Source organism: Acanthochromis polyacanthus, chromosome 19, assembly GCF_021347895.1.
Source record: "Acanthochromis polyacanthus isolate Apoly-LR-REF ecotype Palm Island chromosome 19, KAUST_Apoly_ChrSc, whole genome shotgun sequence".
Classification (NCBI taxonomy): domain Eukaryota; kingdom Metazoa; phylum Chordata; class Actinopteri; family Pomacentridae; genus Acanthochromis; species Acanthochromis polyacanthus.
Window position 1 is genome coordinate 5,981,023 of NC_067131.1, and position 22,372 is coordinate 6,003,394.

Consider the following 22,372-nt stretch of genomic DNA (forward strand, 5'->3'; position numbering starts at 1 on the left):
TAAATTTGACCAGATGTTCCCTTTAAATCAAGAAAAACTGACTGTTTATTCATGTTTTTTCATATATTCCTAAATTAAGTGGTGGTTCGGTGACTAGTGATGGAGATGTTACATGAATTTGGACAACTTTTTAGATGTGACTGGTGCTTGTTTGTTCTAAAAGAGTGTGGAGATGTCATACATTAATATTTACCTTATTAATAAGAGGCCTCAATCTTACAAAACAAGCTGAAATATTCTTCATAGAGAATTCTAAATATTCTGAAAAGACCAAATACATGCAGAGAGCTACAGTCCAATCACATTCCAGGAATAAACACTGATGCTGCCGATGTCCTTTTATGCATTAATAAGTAAAAATGTAAATAACAGCTTTTAAATTTGCATTAATTTGATCAGAAAGCTGCAGTTCCAGGTTACTAGGTTAACATAATTCCCATTTTCCACACTGTTCTCTGTAGCATTGATGACACCTAGTGGCCACTGGCAGACACAGCAGCTTCTTTTAAAGGCTTTTACACAGAAAGGTAAGAAAAATGGTGTTTATTTAGCGCATTTAGTGACAAGAAAACAAGTAGTTTTACACAAAAACATGAAATAATGAGTAACTAATTAAAAAGAATAAAATCTGTGTGATATAGGATTTAATTCAGAGGATTCAAAGGCTTTATTGTCATATGCAGTCATATGCGATCTTATAAGAAGTGCAACTATAAAACATCACAAACAACAGCAGCAAACATGCAAGAACTTAAAAATAAATAGGAGAATGGAGAAACAATCATTTGTTTGTGCCGACAGGTCATTTGATCAAAGCGATAAAATGAGAAACAAATGAAAGATTAAGGCTTTGAGGGTCTGCAGCCTTGTTGCTTTGGCAATTAAACACATGAAACGGCAAAAAATGTGCTGAGATTTAACCACAAAACAAAATATTGGTGGATCAAAGTTTTTACAAATCATCCTCAGGGAGCTGTGATGCAAATTTCACAGTGATACATATATATATATATATATATATATATATATATATATATATATATATATATACATATAATAGAGACTGAGACATTTCAATAAAAAAAACTAATAAGAAGTCAGATTACTGAAGCACTAAGTGCTCTAGATCAGGGGTGTCGAACTAATTTTAGTTCAGGGGCCACAATTTGATCTCCAATGAGCCGCACCAGTAAAATCGCAGCATTGTAACTTATAAATGACCACATTTTAATTCCACATTTTTCCTTTGTTTTAGTGGAAAAAAGCTTCATAAACAAACTGAAATTTCTTCAGAAAAATAAATTCAATTTCAACAACATTGTGCCTCAGTTTATCATTTACACGTCACAACTTCCAGATCACAGAGTGTCTACAAAGACACAAAACATTCAGTCACAGGTATCTGGAACTGAATGACATAGTATTTTACTTTAAAAATAAAAGACAAAAAGCAACACAAACAAGACATAATATTACAAAAATAAGACATAAAAAGGCAAAAAGATGAGACTAACAGAAATAAGTCAAAAAAATTAGACAAATGGCATAAACGAGACAAAAAATGACAAAAGCGTGAAACAAAATGGCAAAAATGACACACAGAACAATGAATGAAATGAAACACAACATGATAGAAAATAAGACCAAAAGCACATGTGAGACAAAAAGGAAACACAAAAGGAGACAAATGACAAAAGTCAGACAAAAAAAGGACAAAAAACAACAAAAACGAGGCACAAAACGACCAGTGAAAAATGACCAATATAGGATTTTACTATATGATCAAAACAACTAGAAATTATTTTAAATGTTTAGTTTTACAAATGTACAATCTGCAGTTAATGTCTTTTCTGGAATTTTTACACTTTACAAAGTCATCAAGTGGGCCAGATTAGACCCTCTGGAGGACCGGTTTTGGTCCATGTGCCGCATGTTTGACACCCCTGCTGTAGATGTTGAGATATTTTGTGAAACAAAGTGAAAATTCGACCTCCTGATGGCGCTGGAGTAAAAGAATTATCATCTTGTCGGGGACCATGAATGTCTGGACAAGACTTAATGATAATTTATCATAAAATTGTTGATTTATTTCAGTCTGGAGCTGCTTTTGTGTCATATTTGAACAATAAGTGAGTATATTTGCACAGGATTTGCTGTAATTTTCAATGGTTTAGATTTTAAAAAAGCAGTCAGATGCTACAAAAGTGACTCATGACAGCAGCTGACACCAGTTTAACCTTTTGTTCAGCTTTGGAAGCTTGTGTAATTCTAGGTCAAGGTTGCATCGGTTCATTTTTGCTCAGTAATGATGAAAATTTTTGTGGTTAAGACGCACAAATTGTTTTGTTCTTTGCTTTATTAGCCTTGCAAATGACTCAACAGCAGACCAGTTCTCTCATCATTAGACTTATTTTTTAAAATAACTTCCAGTCGACGGGTTGCCAAGGAACTGAATCCTCCTGAAAACGTCTCTGTCTGTCTGCGCTGTAATAACGGTCATCCTGATAATGTGGGTCCAATTTAAGAGGGTCAGTCTGTTTTTCCATTTACTATCTCGTCTACTGCAGATGAAACATGACAGAACTGCCACAGAAAACACTCTGGATGTTCAGGAGGTCTTTGCGATGATTGCTTTACTTCTTCTTTTTTTTTTGATGTTTTACCTGTGAAAGTCTCATTGGATCCGTTCAGGTCAGGTCAGTCTGTGCTGCTTTAAAAGCTCTGTGTTGGTTTAAAAGCACCTGTCCTCCTCGTTATTACCTTGAAGTCCAAATTTACCTCCTGAAACATTCATCTCCTGCACAGATCCACATATCTAAAGCAGAATTAGGTAAAATATACCGACATTAGCCCAAACCCGATACATCTACCAGCAGTAACGACTCATTTATTCAAACTACAAACAGACTTTTCAAAGCCTGTTATCAGATTCAAGACCATATAGTGGAGGAAAAGCTCCACAAATGTTCTCTTGACATTTTCTTTCACTTATTTTCAACTGAATTAATTTTATTCGACCAACTTCCTGAACCCCAAAACCCAAAAGAGGGTTTGCAAAGTGCATTTTCCATAAAGAATCACTAAAATTACACCATTTTTCAATGCCAGGAACTGTAAAAACGTAAAAGAATAGGTGTGTTTTCAACTTTCTGACTGTCTGTGAACGTACCATGTCTGCCGTATGGATTCATCATGAAAACTGACCAAATCTAAGCCTAAAATTGGAATTTTTAACAAAATAAATTTGTTCTACACGTCTCATTCATATTCATGTGTTAGCCAGAAATAAACCATTCGCTCCAGATTCTGCAAAAATGATAACATTTAAGTTCAGAGACTTCTCAGTTGAACTGCAGGCAGTGTTTGACAAGAGAGACTGAAAGGAAAGTTAAACATACCGAATCAATAAAATAAATGCAGCATTTCTCATGAATGGTGAACAGAGGAGTAAGTTCTTTGAAGATACATTCACCATGGTCCTTCTGATGTTGATGTGGAGAGCAGTTTGAACAGTATCTAGCTTGTAGAGGTTGTAAAAAAAAAGGTAAATATACTTGTATATAGTGTATCTGTAACATGTAGAGCCCTACTTTTTTCTGGCCATGGTTCTGCTGTTTCTATAGAATTGAAGGACTTGAGATGTAGCTTGAAAATGAGCCCACACAAATAAAAATGTGACAAAAGTTGTTTCTTTTTTAAGAAAACACCCAGAAACAGCTTTCAGAGGGTTAGTTTATCTGTATGAGATGTTGGAGCTATTCAGAGGTCTACATATCACGATGAGGCATAAACTTGATAAAATTCACACTACTTATCATTCTTTTACAGTTTTCAAGGTTGTTTTGAATTCCTCTTGCCTGCACCAGACAGCTTCTGTTATCATTTTTTTTTTTTGCAAAATCAGCAGCTGAAACTGACATTGAAACTTGTTGTACTGTGTCAAGACATTCATGTGTCCCAGAATTAATCATAAAAAACATCTGCTGATCCCATCTAAGTCAGACATTAGTATGCTAATTTGCTAATCCAAGGCGGATAACACTTTAAATGTTAGAACTGTGATTGTTAGCATGTTAGCATAGCTCTCCACTGCTGTAACTGTGTATAGCTTGCATGTATGACTGTCTATGTAAATTTCTTAACATTTCTGTAAATAAATAAATTATTTGATAAAAACGCAACAAAGAATTCCATTTAAATGTTTAGTTAATTGTAGGAATGGCTGCAGTAATCAAAGTGTGTTTTCTTTTTTGGTGGAGATATTAGCTTTAAGCTAACTCTGGTACAGTACATCAAAAGGGGAAATCTGTGTAACACACTCTTCCTTACTCACAAACAGAATAGTTAGCTAAATAAACAGTATAATGTTGAAGACTAATACACCTGGAGCTGTATGCATCACCTTTAAACTAATTAGAATTTGTTAAAACTGTTATTTATTTTTTGGACCGACAGAAATAGTTGTTACCAAAACACTAACATCACTTTATTCATTTGTGTACACCTGATGAATGTCAGATTTTCTCTTTTAGCTCTGTTTTTGGTCTCCAGGTGTTCTGGCCGACACTTAGGAGTGAACTGGGTGAAAATCCTGATCCAGAGATAAGATATAGTCCTCTCCTGAACCTCACCTACATACGGAGCAAAACATTTAGCTCTTTAGCTGCTACATTAGCTGCAAATTGTGGCCAGACAGAATGGCTAAGTTTATTTTAAAGCTCCTATTGGGGTGATGATCATCTGTAGGATACATTTGTTTTTGTAAAAATTCCTTGCTTTATACTATAAAGCTTCCTTAATAACCAAATATGAAGAAAAAGTTTGTTTTTACTTCATATTTTTGTCCTTGAATTTCTTGTCTGGAGTCTTGAGGAGCTGAAAGAAGAAGTGAGAAAATGATGAGTATATCTAAGAATGGACCAGCTGAGGAATAAGTCAAATTTTGATTGAAAGTAGATTTAAAAAGGTCTTGTCGTAGTATCATGAATTGTTGCTACTTTACGTCTTCCACCATTGGTTATTTTATTAAACTTTAAATTCAGGTCTATCAGCTTTTATCATTTAGACATGCCAAAATGCAGAAACATATGCACAGAACAGAAAAATCTTTAAATAAAGGAAAATATTCCACTACTTCTGTACCACCCACTGATAAATGTTGTTGATTTTATGTGGAAAAACAACAGGCGGTGCAGCACAATAAACTTTAACTCTACTGCATTTACCATCTATATATAGAAAAGTCAATTTGCAAGCTGTTTATCAGCATCACTGACCACCAATGAACCTGATGCTATGGAAACAGACTTTCTTTTCTTTTTTTTTCTGTTTGTTTTTTTAATATCCTATGCAAATTTCCTAAAAGTTCACTGGGGCTGCTTACATCACACCCACCTACTCTTTCTCTGTTGCTCAGTGCCACCTGTGACGTCTGGTTTCCAGAATTATGCTGCATTTTGTGAGTTTGAATCTCATGAATCCACAAAATGCAATCACGCGAACTAGTCCTGGTTGTTATCTGAAGACAGATAAAGAGAGAATCAAAGCTCTGGGAGCAGAAAAGACTGATGAGTGGTAGAAAAAGTTCAAGAGTGGATGAGGTCGAGTGCAACAGAAGGAGGTCAACTCTACAGAGAGATGAGCCAAGGGACGAGGATCCAACAGATTTAATGAGTGAAAGAGAAATGAAGTTTCAGATGTAGTCCAAGTAGAGCCAGTGTTTTAGTTTCCACATCTGTGAGTGTGTGAAGGTCCACTAGAGTCCTTGTGATGGAAATTTCCACGTCCATACAGACGCGTGAAATTCAGCAACTACAATGGCAGCAGTGTACATGCGTGGAATACGTGGATGGATGATTTGCTGTTCATGCAAATTCCACAAGAGAGTATAATAAAGCTTTATCCCTGCTTGGTTTCCATGATCCTATACAACACACGGACTACTCATTCTAGTATTGGAATGCTCGGAAATGCATTTCTTTGTGGATTGGACGGAAATTTGGAAGAGTTTGTAGCCGTGCAGCTGTAGAGAATATATGCATGAAGTGGACTTGTTAGCAATAAAAAGACAATTTGAGTGAAATTAACCTCTTAAACTTTTAGAACCCAGACTAGAACTTGTTAATAAGAAACTACTATTTAGGTAAACCTTTAAAACTATATGTTCTTGGGTAGGAAGTAGTATTTTAGGTTGAATAAGCCTTAATGCCCATAAATTTTAGACGGTACAATTTGGTCAGGAATTAACCTTTCAAAACTATAAGAACATAGACAGAAATGTATACTTTGACTGGAATAAACCTTTAATATCAGAACTTGTTTGTTTAAAACTGCTATTGGATAGAGCATACCTTTAGAAGTATACGTACTTGGACAGAAAGTAGTCATTTTGGTGGAATAACCCTTGAAGCCATAACTTGTTAGAAAGTACAATGAGGTTGGAAGAAAAAAACGTTTAAACTATTGGACAGAAAGTAGTATTTTGGGTGAAAAAAACCTTGAAGTCCGTAACTAGCAAGTTAAAAAAAAGTACCATTTGGGTGGAGTACGACTTTTAAAACTAAGAATTTAGACAGGGATTGTTGTTTTGGGTGGGAACAAACTATTCAAACCACAAGTAATATTTTGGGTGGAACCGACCATTAAGTATTGAAGCAGTTGTTTGGTTAGAGCAAACCTTTGATGATCGTCCACTTCCGTAGGTGGCGCTGTTGTCGCAAAGGTTCTAGAAGCGTTTTCCTGAAACTGGAAATTTTACAGAAACGGTTCACCAAAAGGAACCATTCGAGACGAGATGCAGTTGATGAATCTACATTTCAGATTGCCGATGGTTAGTTTCCCAGAGGTGGTGAGTGGTGACTGGATGCCTCTGATTTGCATAAAGTAGCCTAGAACTTACTTTTATGCAAATGAGAAGCAGCTAACAAGATGCCTTCTGTCTTTTAAAAAACAAGACATTGATACCAGAATAGACTGTATGGCTGCTTATATAACCAGTGAAAGGAAAACATATAAATAAATGAGAGATCCTGTGGACAGATCCCAAAGTAACACCTACTAAACCATTGTGGTGTCTGCAGCTGAGACTATAGTAAAGCTTTAAAGGTATTGTTTCATGTGGGAAAACTAAAGGCGAAGGTGACATTGTCCATCTAACCGTGTCACTTATCCTTTATGGCAGATGCAGTTTATATTTAGCTCTAGTAGCTCGTCTATATCGAGGAGCCGTTCCAACACTGGCGACTCTGTTACGACAACTGCTGACATTTTTTTCACACATTTTTTCATTAAGTTCTTACAGTGACATATGCAGGATATGAAAACCGTCTTTTCATTCTGCTGCGGAGTCATTATGATTAAACCTGCTGATCCTCACATGCTGTTGATATTAATACTGCTGACTCCACCGCTGCTATCTTTGATATGACCATTGAGTTTTATTGCATTTTATCCACCAATTATTAATTTAACCTCAAAGTCATCGTTTTCTTTGCAAAATGACATTCCTCTAATGCACAGTATTCTCTAATGTTAACCCTTTGATGACTAACAGCTTCAGACACCAGCCCGAGAGGGAAAAACTTGGAATAAATTTTCCCAAAAACCTCCACTGAATCAACTTGCTGGGGGGCCCAAGGTCAAAAATGATTCTGAGTACATAATATACATAATAAGCACTTTACTTTTGTGATTAATTTTTACGACAGCTTTAAAGGAAGCAGATAAAATCTGCTCTGCAACATTAATTATGCCAGTATTGACATTACAGCTCTTCTTGATCTGTTGTGTGCAACAAAATGCTGATTGTAAAGGCGCCAAATTAAAGCACAATTTTGCCGATGAAGCCTTTAAAGCTCATAGATGCTACCAATACTTCTTCCACCTCTGATATGTTTGCTCAGCTCTGACTAAACTACACCGATGCTATGTGTGGGGGTGTAAAACAGAACGCTGTGAGGCCGTGCATGTGTAACATTTGTCATCTTGTCCGAGAATACTTTTAGCAACTGCTCAAAGTGACACAGCAGTGGGTGTGTGCTCTATAAAAACAGCCTGTGCATCCTTTACGTATGTGTTAATGTGATTTCTTTTTTTCCACTTTTAAAGTGCAGAGCGGATTCAGGAGTGAGGTCAAGAGAGTGAACGGGAGGGAGGAGAGAGAGGCAGCAGCGCAGAGAGTGTTTCTCTGAGAGTTCGTCAGAGTCTGGTGGCCGTCGGGAGGGAAAACACTGAAGCTCGGGCTGTTTTCAAGGAGCTTTGGTGAAGGAATGATGCCGACTTTATTGGAGGAGTGAGGAGAAGAGATGCTGGGAGGACTGTGTTAGACTGAATCGCTGTTTTTTTGTCACAAACTCCTGAGTTGCGATGGGGACTGTTAGTGAGCTGTGTGCCTCCAGTTTCCAGGCTTTTCTGTGTCCGACAGTGCGACCACCTGCTGCAACCACAGGTAGGAACTTTTAAGAAAACACCTGTTGAAGATAAGAGGAAATGAGACAAGATGAGATAGAATGAGATAAGATGATAGGATTAGATAAGATAGAATGAGATGAGATAGGATAAGAATAAAAGAAAAGAAGATGAGAAAAGATAAAAGAAAAGGAGATGAGATAAAATAAGAATTATGGGATTAGGGAATTATGAGATAACATACAATAAATTAAGATGAGATAAGATGATGTAAGATAAGATGAAATAAGATGAGATAGGATAAGACAAGATGATAAGATGAGATAATATGAAAAAAGATAAACAAAAAGGAGATGCAATGAGATGAGATAGAATAAGATAAGATGAGATAATATGAAAAAAGATAAACAAGAGATGGAATAAGATGAGATGAGATAGGATGAGAAAAGATAAGATGAGATAATATGAAAAATATAAATGAAAAGGAGATACAGTAAGATGAGATAAAATAAAAATTAGATGAGATTGATAGGATGAGATAGGATAAGATAAAATATAAGAAAAGAAGATGAGATAAGATAAGCCAACATAACATAATGTAAGATAGAATAAGACAGGATAAGATAAGATACAATGAGGTAAGTTAAGATAAAATTAGATGAGATGAGATAGAAAAAGATGAGATGAGATAGGATAAAAGAAAGGAATGGAAATCATGATAAAATGAGATAACATACGATAAGATAGGATAAAACAGGACAAGATGAGATAAGATATAATGAAATAAGACGAGATCAGATATGAGATCAGATGAGATAAAATAAGATGAGAAATGATAGGATAAGGCAGGAAGTTATGAGATACGATGAAATAAGTTAAGTGACATAAGATGAGATTAGATAGGATAAGATAGAATAGAAGATAAGATGAGATTACAGAATAAGACAGGATGAGATAAGATGAACTAAATAGAGACGAGATGTAATAACATATTCGAGAGACTCAAGTCTTTTTATTGTCGCATTTATATCAGTGAAATGCAAAATGGCTGTCCTCAAGGCTGTGCGATAACAGTAAGGCATAAAAATACTATTGTTTAAAAAACATTAGAAAATCAGAAGATAAGATAAAAGTTATTGATCCGTCACCAAGAAATGTACATGTTACAGCAGGTGGATACAGAGGAGACACAAAAGAAGCAGGACAAGAATCGCAAAAGTGCAATAAGACTAGAAATAAAGATATGATAAAGGCAATGTAGAAGGTAGGATGATTTTCGACATAGATATAACATGATCAATAATCATGTGGATTAATATATACATGGGACTTTAGATATGTTGTATGTACATTCATCAGTATATCAAATTTGTGTGCTGACATCAAGACGAAACGAAGTGCTTCACAAATCAAGTATTTGTCATTGTTCCAGCTCTTTGTTGGTTCTGTGTGGCTTTTACATGAAAAACGCTCCAAAGTGGTATCAGTTGCCGTGGTGATTTTCAGCCATCGAGACACAGCAGTGTTCTGTAGTGTGTGCGCCACGCTGTGTTTTTGACATTTCTGTGCACACACATGACTAAGTGCATGTGATCGTGTGTGTTTGTGTGTGTGTGTGTGTGTGTGTGTGTGTGTGTGTGTGTGTGTGTGTGTGTGTGTGTGTGTGTGTGTGTGTGTGTGTGTGTGTGTGTGTGTGTGTGTTTGTGTGTTTGTGCGATGGTGGGCTTGATTTGCAAACATGACGCACAGCCCTCATCGTCTGCTCCAGGATCCTCCTCTCCTAGTGGGTGCTCTGGTGACATAATCTCCGTCGCTGCCCACTGCTCTCCCTCTGAGCAGGTGCTTTCATACTGTATCAATGTGCTCATTCGAAAGCCATTATCCGGAGCATGACGCTCACATCGGCTGTTTGAATTTGCCCTCCAGTGTCTGTGAATGTTCTGGACTTCCCCGTCATTTCCTCCCTTTTCTTTGTTTTTGTGCCTTTAAAGCTTCAAGGCCTCTGAAGTATTTTACAGATCGACCATTTAGCTGTGAGGATGATTGACTCCGGAGGCTGATTTCTAGCTGCTGTTGACAATGATATCTTTATGTTTAGCGGTAAAAAGTATTTGCCAGGGACAGAATCCTTTCCCAATCCAGAACCAAACCAGTACGTTCTGAAATTAACTAATTATTAATGTTTAAAGCAAAAATGACCACAGGCCTGGTAGCAGCTTCCCCCATGTGAGTGTTTAGTTGTTTTCTACAAACGTAGATGCAACATTTTTGGGATATTATTGAATAATTATTCTACAACAACATCCTCAGAACACCGCAGGCAAAATGTTGCATGTTTCTTAATAGACCACACCACAGGAATGTCTAGTAAAGAACATTCTGTCATCTGAGGTCTCAGTCACATCTTGAAAACATTTTTTGAATGTCGCATTGACAAAATCGATTCTTTGTATCACATTGCAGGAATACATAGGAAAACATTTTTTGAATTTTTTGGTTAAAGAGTGTTCTTCCGTATACATTGTGGAACATTATGAGAATGTTTAATAGAAGAACGTTCTCTAAAGTGTCCCTCAACCATCCCCATAACAACCTCAGAACACATTACTAGAACGTCTTGTAAAGAATGTTCTGTCATTTCAGGTCTCACTGACATCTGGAAAACATTTTTTTAATGTTGGTTTGAGATCGTTCTTTCCTTTTTGTAAATCATTATGAGAATGTTTTGTAGACGACTGTACAATAATGTGTTCTTCAAGAACATCCCCAAAACATCCTGAGAACACATTAGAGGAACCTCTTATTAAGGATGTTCTGTCAGTTCAGGTCTCACTAATATCTGGACAACACTTTTTACTTTCGGTTTGAGAACATTCTTCCTTTGCCATCATGAAACATCGTAGGCCGAATGTTCCATGTTTATTCATATATATCACATTACAGAAACTTTTTATAAAAATCTACTGAGTCCTCGACAACATCTGGAGAGCATTTTTTGAATGTTGGTATGAGAACGTTCTTTTTTTTTGTTCTTCTGGAACATTGAGAGAAAGTTTTATAGACAAATGTTCTGTTTCATGTTTGCTAATATATCACATAGCAGGAACGTTTTATAACATCTGGAACATCTCCAGTGTTCCTGATAACATCCTGAATGTTGACACATTATATTAACCTCACAGGAACATTCGTGAAAATGAAAATTTCTGAAAATGTTCTTTAAACATTTGATTAGCACATTAAAAAAGAGGTACAAAAAAAAAAAGATTCCACGTGTAGATAGTATGATCTAATGTTGTGGGAACATTCCCTGCTGGTTCTTTACACAAACATGTAGCTCTGAATAATCCACTAACTGTCGACTGTTCTGAAGAATTGGTTCCACTGAAAACAAATTGTGTCTCTTCTATTTCATGACCCTTTAAACTGTGAAACTGCAGCAGCCCTCCCTCACCCCGCCTCGACATATCCTGTTTTTGGCGTGTCCAAACTCCGAATAAAGCTCTGATTCAGGCCCACAGCTGCACTCCTCTGCCCTGCTTTCCTCTCTGCTTCGTTACACCCTCTCCTCTCCCTTCCTTTTTATCGCTCGCACACAAGTCGCCCATTTCTGATATCAGACCTGCTTCCTCCGACTTCACACCCATGCGGTTAAATGCGTCTCTCTTTCAGCAGGTGGGGACTGTTATTGTGAAATTAATTATTTTCTTCTGTGTCTCGTCGAGTCCCGCATCCTCTTCCTGCTTCGGTCTGGAGCGGATTATGTAACTCTGTCAGGTCTTTCATCACTTTGTAAACACAGACGACTTGAACATTTGTGCAACAAAAATCATTCATATGGTTTTATGAGCTTGCAGATACACCGGCATAAATGGAGATACAGACGAAACACACAGATTGACAAATACAAGCAGATTTGATCTTACAAACATATTTTTTGTCATTTAAATATCTCAATTTCTCTCTATACACATACACTACCATTCAAAAGTTTGGGGTCACCCAGACAATTTCATGTTTTCCATGAAAACGCGCACTTTATTCATGTGCATGGTTTTCTAATCATCAATGAGCCTTTTAACACCATTAGCTAACACAATGTAGCATTAGAACCCAGGAATGATGGTTGCTGGAAATGTTCCTCCGTACCCCTATGGAGATATTCCGTTAAAAAATTTCCAGCTAGAATAGTCATTTATGGCATTAACAATGTCTAGACTGGATTTCTGATTAATTAGTGCTATCTTTATTGAAAAAAATGCTTTTCTTTCAAAAGTAAGGACATTTCTAAGTGACCCCAAACTTTTAAACGCTAGTGTAAATAAATATACAAACAGATATGATCTTGCAAACACTTTTTTTTTTGTCATTTGAATATCTCACTTCCTCTCTACACACTTATGTCTGCTGTCAAATCAGAAAAATAGCTTTAAAATTAGACGCTAGTAAGTCAAAAATTTTGACAAAGATGCAATGACTGATAGACAGAGCAGTACAATGTACTTTTCATGGCCTTCTGTCATATTCAGCAGCTATAGCGACCGGTTCATTTGCAGTCGTGATGCAGTCATACTGATAAAATGACCCAACTGTTTCTAGAGAAGTTCAAAATGAAACGTCCTTAATCGTGAGGGTTTTTTTTGGTAACATTTCTATGTCATGATAAAACTGTCTCGCAAGATCTTGAACTAATTTAGTCATCACAGTTGTTGCAATGATGCGGAAATCAAAAACTCACGTAGGCCCTACGACGTTTCCTGGACGCTTACACATGATGAGAAGCCTGTTAAACTTTCCCAGACTTTATTTATAAGTTGTATAAGAACTTTGTGAAGTATTTTTAGAATGGAGTTTTTTATTTTTGGACTAAAAGTGTCAGATATCTAAACTTTGGCTTAACGTGTTTGTCACATATATCAGACAAAAAACATTGCAAAAACAGACAATCATCTGCTTCACTGAGGCAAAAATAGAAGACTTCAGATGTAAAAATCTTTTCAATAAAGAAAAAAGATGAATGCAGCAAGGTGTAGATGAAGTTAGAGAATATAGAGGAAGAATTATCTCCTGTTACTATAGTTAGAAAAGTTATCATTGGGCTAAACTAAATTCTTAGACAGCAGATGATCTTCTTGTTAGTTATTTATTGTGTTACGGGACTTTACAGGTGAACTTTCTCCCATCACCAACACCTCCATCTCTTCCCCTGGACTATTTAATGGATCAATCACCCAGATAACAGAGTATTAATAACCTATAAGGTGGAAAAACCCAATCTTGCTCAACGGTTTGCAAACATTTTAGTCACAACCTGTACCTGATTGCGTGCTGTGTAAATCATCAGAAGACTAAATCCAAGGCACATAGTGTGAGAAACGCTGTTCTAGCTAGCCTGCACTCACTGTGACATTAATCAGAATCAGTTCTGTTGCCAAGTAGGTTTTCATGTTCATGTTTTGGTGCATAATAACAGTGACATGTAGAAGACAGATTGCAAAGGCAAGTGTTGTAATTTAGTGGACTTAGTGTTACAAAACAAATAAGGAACAACGATTACAGGTCAAATCAACTGCAAGTGTAGGAAATATAGTCAAAAGAGTTATTTAGTGTGCAGGAATGTGCAAATTGTTCACCTGAGAATGGGTAAAGTTCCAAAATGCTTGGTGTAACCAATTTGAGATGCATGAAGGATGAATTACAATCACATTTTAAAAAGCTGTGTTTTAAAGTAAAGCATTGACTTGGTGTCCATGGTGGAGGGAGAGGGAGAAAAGTAGTGGTGATGGAGGTCTCTGGTCCAGATAGACTTCAACCTTCTGTCCAGATGGGAGGGGAATGAGCATTTAATGTGTGCAAAGCATAGAAAAAAAAGTGGGATAGTCCACCAGTATCTTTTATACTCATTATACACTAAGATAACTTAAAGAAGACACAATTATTAGGTTATAACTTAAAAACTACTGGACTGGACAAGACTCCAATGTTTAGAACAACACCTCAGACAGACAGACAGACAGACAGACAGACAGATATATAGACAGATAGATAGATAGATGACACAGACAGACAGACAGATAGTTAGATAGATAGATATACGGGGTCTGTTTGCTGCTCTTTGATTGGCTGCCTCCGCCGAGGCTCCGCCCCCTGCCTCCTGCTCTACACCGGCTGTCTCTCTACAGTCAGTTGTCATTAAGTGCCGCTCTAACGGTGACTGAGTGACAACAAATACATTATTTTCGACTTTTAAAGTTACTTTAAAGTGACAAAATTGGCGTTATTTCCCGGGTCAGCGCTCCCCAATAGCACCAACATGGTTTTGAAGTCGGAGGACGGAGTTGGTAAGTTGTCTGAGCCGCTTTAGTTAAACGGCGCTAACCTAGAGGCTAACCAGGTTAGCTAGCAAGTAGCATAACTTTATGGTGGTAACCGATAGATGACTGAAACGAGCCCGACGAGTTGAACGAATAGGAGGTAGTTTGACGTGTTTTGGCGTTTAATTTTCCTGTCAACAGAGCGACAGCAACAAGTCCTCGTGTGACTGGTTTGTTAAAGCTCTTTGGCAGACTTTATTAACTGGCACAAGGGATCTATTATTATTAATCTGGATTGGGGCCAGACCTCATGGGGGGTCGTGCTTACTGCGCAGCGCTCCATAGTTCATGTGTCTATAAATACAGTCAATGCGCCCATTTATTGGTTGGACATGAATGAACTGCCCTCGAATATACTCAGTTGACTTGGCTGCAGGCACTTCTGTGTTCAGTCTCCCAAGTTGTGGCCAAAGAGTTGGACGCTGTCAGCAGTAGGAGGTTGTGGGGAGACTGCAAGAGGCCAGCAAAGACAAATAAAAAGGGCTGCGACTAACACTTTTTATTAATTGTCAGTTATGTTTTTTGACTAATTGATTAGTTTCTTGGTCTAGAAAGTGTCAGAAAATGATTCCCAAAGCCAAAGGTTTGTACACAAACCAAGGATATTCAGTTTATTGTCACAGATGCGCAACAAAACCAGAGGATATTTACATTTAAGGCTCTTTTCTCTTTTAAAAAATTATCAAAACTGATCAACTGATTATCAAAAGTGTGTTTTTAAAGCAGAAAAATTGAGCTGCCATACCATTTTCTGTCACTAAGATGGGGAAAAACCTATCAAAATCAGTACCAGCTCATCCTGTCGAGTAGTAAAAACAGAAGCACCACTTGTACAGGTGCACTTTCAAAGCTATTTTCCACTCGTCAGCCTGACTGCTACCTTATTTTTAAACAGATAGTTTTACTAGTGGTTGCTCTTTTTTTCCCCATTGTTTCTATTTGAATGACTTTTCCACCCTGAGAGAAAAGCTCACGTTGTCAGAAGCTTCACCACTTTCTCCCTCCGTGACATAAGGATGTTTTTTGGCGTGTGTCGGAGCACATGTTGTTCTCATCTGATTTTCTTGTGCTGTTTGTTTTCACCTTCTCACTTGTTGGACTTTTGAGCCTTGAGGCAGCTCGAATGCAACCAGGAAGGAGGATTATATCACAGTTTGAGCTAGTTATCCTCGGGTCAGGAAACACTGAAACGGACAATTATGGCCTTGTGAACGCTGAAATGGACATTAAAATTCTTAACCTCAGAGTGCTGATGTCTGTCTCTTCGCCTTGGGTCCTCGATCATGCTCATCTGTGACCAAGCACATGTGACAAGCAGAAGAAAAGGCTTCTTCTAGAGCACAGAGAACGTGTTTAGTGGTTTTGTGTTTGTTATATTTTGGCATTGAGGTGACGCGAGTAAACGTCTTGCATTATATTGTTCTAAAACAATGCAAAACTCCACCTCTTGTACTCGCCTTACCTCTCGGACACCGGTGTCCACGTGGGGGAGCCGGTGTTTGATGCTCCACTCATAGATGGAGGGAGGAGTCAAGATGGACAGAAGGAGGGGGGAGGTAGATGAGAGTTCAAGGGTTTCCCCCTCCTCACACACACTCGCCAACACACTCGTCCTCATCCTCATTTAGCTGCAGGCCTGCTGCCCTCCTCTCCCCTCTGCTGGACTGAGGATTAGAGGGGCAGGGAGACTGGACTGGAGGACCACAGGATTGGGATTGGAAAGCTCGGGGCAGGGCTGGTCTATTTCTGTGCTGCTGGAAACACCACACTTGACTGCAGGAAAAAAGCTGGAATTGGTGACTAAGTTGGAGCTGTGGAGCTGCATCAGAGCTTGTAGGAATATTCTGAGCTGAAGTGATTGCTCTGGGACCTCTGCAGACAGAAGCTTTCTCTGGTATGAACCTCAGGATTATGACATAAATGTGTAGGCGTGTTGTCATAACTTCTGCTTTTTTTTTTTTCTTTTTTTTTTTGCAGAAAATTACCTGAATGAGTGTGTGTGCATGTGTGTGTTGTCACGTCTTCTTGAGAAATCTCATGAGTGCCGGAAACCGAGAAAGAACTCACGGTAGCTGCAGATTGATTAATGTGGTTTGTTCTTTCACGTACGTCAGCGCATCTTCAGGAGGATGTGGTGCGTTGCCAACTTATAAAGCAGATAGTAGAAGTGTGAAAGAGAGGAGCTTTGGGCCTGAGTTTGTTGGTTGTCCGGAGCAGCTGGTCATCATCAGCATGGCTATGACAAGGTGTCCCATTACTTGGCATCACAAACACACACTTGACGACCTCGAGACTATGCGAAGCAGCTGGCTGAAGACGCATGTTGTTATTTACGTCAGAATGTGTGTGTTTTTGTGTTTAAAAAAAGAGGATGAAATGACAGTGTTTCATAAGCCGGTGTAAACACCTGTTCTTATTTCCTCTGTTAACAACAGGACAGAGAAGGGGAAGTGAGCGTAAAATGCCAGTTTCACTGCCTCTCCGCTCACAATAGTGCGTTATTCTCGTCCTCAGGTTTATAATAAGAGCTGCTCCGGCCTACTTAAACCTTTCTCTGCGGGTATGGGGTGTGTGGGTGTGTAATGAACCAGTGCGTCACTGTCTGTGTGTTTGCAGTATGTAAATTATATGAGTATCCGAGGCGCCAATACACCTCGGAATTGCATGAATTTGCCTTGCAGAGCCAGACATGTCTCCAAACTTTTAAATGACTTGACAAGAAAATTATGCTGAAATATTTTAAAAATTCAGCTTCTCAAAGGACTTGCAAGCTTTCAGTAACGATAAACGGAGGACATTTAGGTTTTGTTGTCAGATAGAACAACAATAGTTTGCAGGTTAATCAATAATCCTTGCTCCTGCTTGTTAGATCACAACATAGCATGTCACTTTAAAGGTACAGTAGCTTGTAAACTCTGTCAATCTGGTTTAAAGATCTGTGGAAAGCCAAGTGGACTTTAAAATTTCCAAGGTTAACCTTCACACTGGAGTCTTTTTCTTCCTTCAGAGTCTAAACAGATGAAGATGGTACAGCTCTTTTTGTCTGGTATTTTTTCTGGTCGTGCAGGTTATGTCAGGGTCCAGATGCTCAAATTAACCGAGCATGTTTTGGTCTCACATTGTTTCCCCAGAGGCTGACGCTGAGTAGCTTGGCCATGATGGCGACGAGAAATGAACGGTTTCCTTGAGCTCCTCAGCAGGAATCCTCTAATGAAGCTGACAAACAGCAGCAGCACAGCTTGATTTGTCCTCCGTGGCTGCTTGTTACTCGACATAATTTGTGCCTTTTCTTCCCCTTTTCGCTACTTCGCATATTTTAAAAACAAAATCCGTGGCAGAGGCTTTATGATGAGGCGCCCAGAAGAGGAAGAGCAATTTTATTTGACAGTGCAGAGGTGTGATGTTTGAAATATGCAGATCACTACACTGCTGCATTCCTTGTCTCATTTTTCTTTTCTTGAGAAAAGCCACAGATCTGCACTTCCCTCCTTATCCCACCTTATCATTCCTCTGCAGATATTGTTCGTGTGTGTGGGCACAAGAACTTCTGTTCTATCAGAGTACACACTTGGTCAGTTCTGGGTGTGTTTTATATGAAGGGTGGACAGCAACACAATCAGCTCGACGTATACAGCAACATATCAAATCTGATGTGACATTTAAAGAGCGAGTCGGTGACATCAGTGAATTCATGTATGGTGAAATGTAACATTTAGAGTTGTTTTTGTAGCTGTAGGATGCACAGGGAGCAGCTGGGATCACTTATGTACGGCTACTCAACCCAAATGAATGCTACGGTGCCCGACTAATTTAGAAGTTTGCGAACATGAAAGAAAACTTTGACGATCTGCGACTGTTGCTCTCGCTGGCGCCAGTACTAGACGTTCCCTTTGACGTTCGTTTTATTAAGTTGAGTGTTTTTTTGTTTTTTTTTCTTTCTGTGTTGAATCAATAATGGGCATCTTGTCTCCATAACAAAACCTTCAGTTAATACTTGGGATAAACTGTATCAAAAACAGCAGTAATGTTGAAGGCCACGGGGCCTAGAAACGTTTGAAAGAACTCTTGGTTTCCACCACAGAAACCAGGGTCTAAATTAAGTTTAGAGGGAATTATTTTGCCCGCAAGAAAGTAGCACTATTTTATGGTTTGGGAACTTTAGGAGCTGCATTTCTGATTCATTGAGCACTTACAGCATTTTATTTTAGCGAAAAATCTAATAGCTGCCATCTGCTTCAACACCTCAGCATGAGGTTAGAGAAGAAAGCGATAGATGGGCGACGAAGTACGGTCACATGTGAAAATATCAGCCATATGGAGTTACTTCCCTATATTTAATCAAGTGTGTTGTTTCAATTCAAGAGCATTTTTTCTCCGTTTCATGTGCTATTCTCAAAAACCCTCTTTTTCTAATTGTCCCTGCTCAATGCAAATCTGCTCAAAACTGTTTGTCTGCATTGTGATATGCGTCCACTGCTCATTATGTGCCTCAATCGCTGTCTTGTAGAGTTTTTAAGGTCAATACACACACCAGAGTCTGTATTTTTACTATAATAGTTACGCATCCTATTAGCCCCATAGCACATTAGCTTCCAGTTGCTTTGCTAGAGGATAAAATTAGGTCAATTAGGTTTTTTTTTTTTACAGCATCCCTTAAGGGTGGTTGCTGTTTAACCGGGTCCAGCGTGGATCAGCCAAATGAAGGACCTCAATTAACTCTTTTGTTTTAATGGTGCTATCACTTTCATCAGATTTAATTGGGAAGGGCGTAGATCACTATCTGGAATAAAGATAGAAAAGTAACCCCTTACAGCAGTCATTTTATTAGAAGACTAATTCACCCAATCTTTCCAGGTCAACCCACAATCTGACCTTTCAGTTCTCTAAGGAAAATTTCCTTGGGCTAAACATTTTAGTGTGTTGAGAGGAACATGAATGTCCAATATGTATACTGACAGTCAATAGAAACTTTGAGGTAGAAATGTAGGCAGAATTCTACTTGTAGGGGGGTTGTAATTATTCATTGTGGATTTACTGATGATCTAGTGCCCTGGTAGTTGAGATAATGATGAGTTGTCATTTTGTCATGATTCATTGCACATGGGTTGGTCACTTTGCAAAAGTGAACCAAATACACACCAAGCAATACTCAGTGAGTATCTGCACAATTTGAGAATGGGTTTGAAGGCCTATATAAAGGCCCAAAAAAGGCCACCATTGTTAGTCCAGTGAACAGCATCATGCCGCGTCTATCACATGAACAACGTCTCCGGGCACTGGGTATGGTGGAGGCCGGTTTGAGCTCCAGTGATGTATCCAGGCGTATGGGCTGTTCCCAACCCACAATCAGAAGCCTGGTCCAAAGCATGCGCCGACGGATTGCTGCCTGCATCGAAGCAAATGAGGCCATACTCGGTATTGACTGTTGTGACTTTGTGTTTGGCAGGTGCCATTTTCTTTTGTGAAATTTTTTATTTTGAAATCATTCTTGGAACTTTAGATTTTTGTTTCTGTATGCCAATATGCTAAACAAATGATTCATATGAAGAAAATCCAGTTTCGGGCTTCAAAATAAAAATTATGTTGAAAAATATGGTCTCAAAGTTTCTAATGACTGTCAGTGTATATTATTTCATCGCTGTACGTCCAATAATTAATAAGACGTTTTATTAAAACCACAAATAATAGCTTCAAAAGAAAAGATCAACACAGTTATAAGGACTGATCATCTGGGTATCATAAGTGCTTTTAAAAAGTTTGTGCCAGTGAATTATGGAGTAACAGGAATACCTTAATAAAAGACAAATCTGTTAAGAAAATAAGGATATAAATATGTAAATATTAGCAGGAATAAATAAATACATCTGTAAAAAAAATAGGAAAATAAATATGTAAATATAAAGAGAAATAAATAAGACAGATCTGTTAAAAAACAAGGAAATAAATGTGCAAATATAAAGTGAAATAAATAAATCTGTTAAAAAGTAATGAAATAAGTTTGTAAATATAAAGAGGAATAAATAAATAGATCTGTCAAGAAATAGAGAAATAAATTTGTAAATAGAAAGACAGATAAATATTTTTTTAAATAAGGAAATATTTGTCTATAACATAAAGAGGAATAAATAAATATGGAAAAATAAAGGGAAATTTTGTCTTTTCGCTTTTTATTATATTTTATTCCCTTTTTAGATTGACTTATTCTTTTGTTTATTCCTCTTTGTATTTACACATTTATATCCTTCGTTTTTTTTTTGTTTTTTTTTTTAAAGATTTATCTTTTATTTTGACACTCCTGTGACTCCAAAGTGAGTTAGTAGATGCTGAGATATAAATTGTGGGCCGAAGATCTATTCCTACACTTGTTCCACTTTTGTGGCCTTTTTTTAAACACTACAATCTTTTGTTATTTTGCAGCTTACATTCCATTTTCATTTCTGTAATTCTCATCTGGACATACCTGGTTACTCTCTACTTCATCTCAGTTTACACTCACAATGCTATAATCATTTCAAACACTTCTTTTTAAGTTTATCCTAAAATAACTCAATCTTAATAAATCATTAATTATCAGGTGGTCAAGGCATATGATTTTATTATTAATAATATTCAGAAAATCAACATTGGTTGTTTGTCATTCGTTCTTATGTTTGTGTTCTGCTGTATCATGAATGAACTCTACTTTTTTATGTTGCATGTTCTGCAGTGGATGTGTATAAATTGTGAAGTCAATCCTAAAACAGTTGCAGCACTTAGTTAACGGCACATTTCACTCTGATTAAAGCACTCAGTCAGTTTCATTAAATCAGCACCAGCCGTGTTGTTGTTGTTGTTGTTTTCACTCATTGTTCTGTGCAGAGGAGTTCAGTCTCTCAGTCTCCGACACCTACAGGTTTTCTATCATTAATTCAACACCGTTAGCAGAAAAACAGACATTTCTGCTAATTTATGTGACTGAAAACGTGGCTCGGAATCTGAAAGCATGTTTGATTTTGTACAAAACAAGTCTGTTAACATTTTGCAGAGCCTTAATTAATTCAGGATTGTTGTTTTTAAAGATTTCTATGTTGTTGCTGAATTATTAGTATTACAGCTAAAAGTCATATTTCAGCTTGTTTGAAATCAGAAAGGTTTGATTTCATCCTCCAGCTCAGGTCGGGATGCTGGGGGGGGGGGGGGGGGGAGGTGATTTGACGGATCAGAGATTGTGTTGCCATAGTGACCCAGAGCAGTGGGACTCTCAGGTCTCTCTTGCTTTTTGTGGGCTTGTGTATATACAGTATTTCTATTGTGTGTGTGAGCAGGAGAGAATATTTGATCTTTATATCTGAGTGCTTTGTGTTCTCGTGTCCTCAGTGCCTGATGACCTCAGTCCAGAGGAGCGACAGGAGCTGGAGAGCATCCGCCGCCGAAAAGAAGAGCTACTGCTGGACATACAAGTAAGAACACAAACACACAAACGCTGTGTCCGGGCCTAGAAATGCTCTCTCTTCTTAAACTTCAGACTAAATCCAAGAGTTAATCTGGGGCCTAAGGCATGAAACTGTGTGGATTCATGACTAAAACACCGTACTGGAGCTATAGTCATCCAG

The 22,372-nt window shown here is 37.8% G+C and overlaps 2 protein-coding genes across 4 annotated transcripts in view; one reads left to right on the top strand and one right to left on the bottom strand.

Annotated features, from left to right (window-relative positions):
* The window catches only part of eef2k (eukaryotic elongation factor 2 kinase), a 235,678-nt gene that overhangs the window by 96,738 nt on the left and 116,568 nt on the right, over positions 1-22,372 (bottom strand). The gene's annotated exons all lie outside the window — the stretch shown is intronic.
* The window catches only part of LOC110948391 (cytohesin-1-like), a 32,035-nt gene continuing 17,765 nt past the window's right edge, over positions 8,103-22,372 (top strand). The window contains exons 1-2 of one of the 3 annotated variants that reach the window (XM_022189898.2): positions 8,103-8,446; positions 22,137-22,219. In XM_022189898.2, the coding sequence (XP_022045590.1) occupies positions 8,365-8,446; positions 22,137-22,219 (165 nt within the window). In that variant the 5' untranslated portion in view covers positions 8,103-8,364. Of the gene's footprint in view, positions 8,447-14,586; positions 14,748-16,370; positions 16,675-22,136; positions 22,220-22,372 lie in introns of those variants that run through there. The other 2 variants (XM_022189899.2, XM_051939419.1) reach the window with 2 other exon arrangements.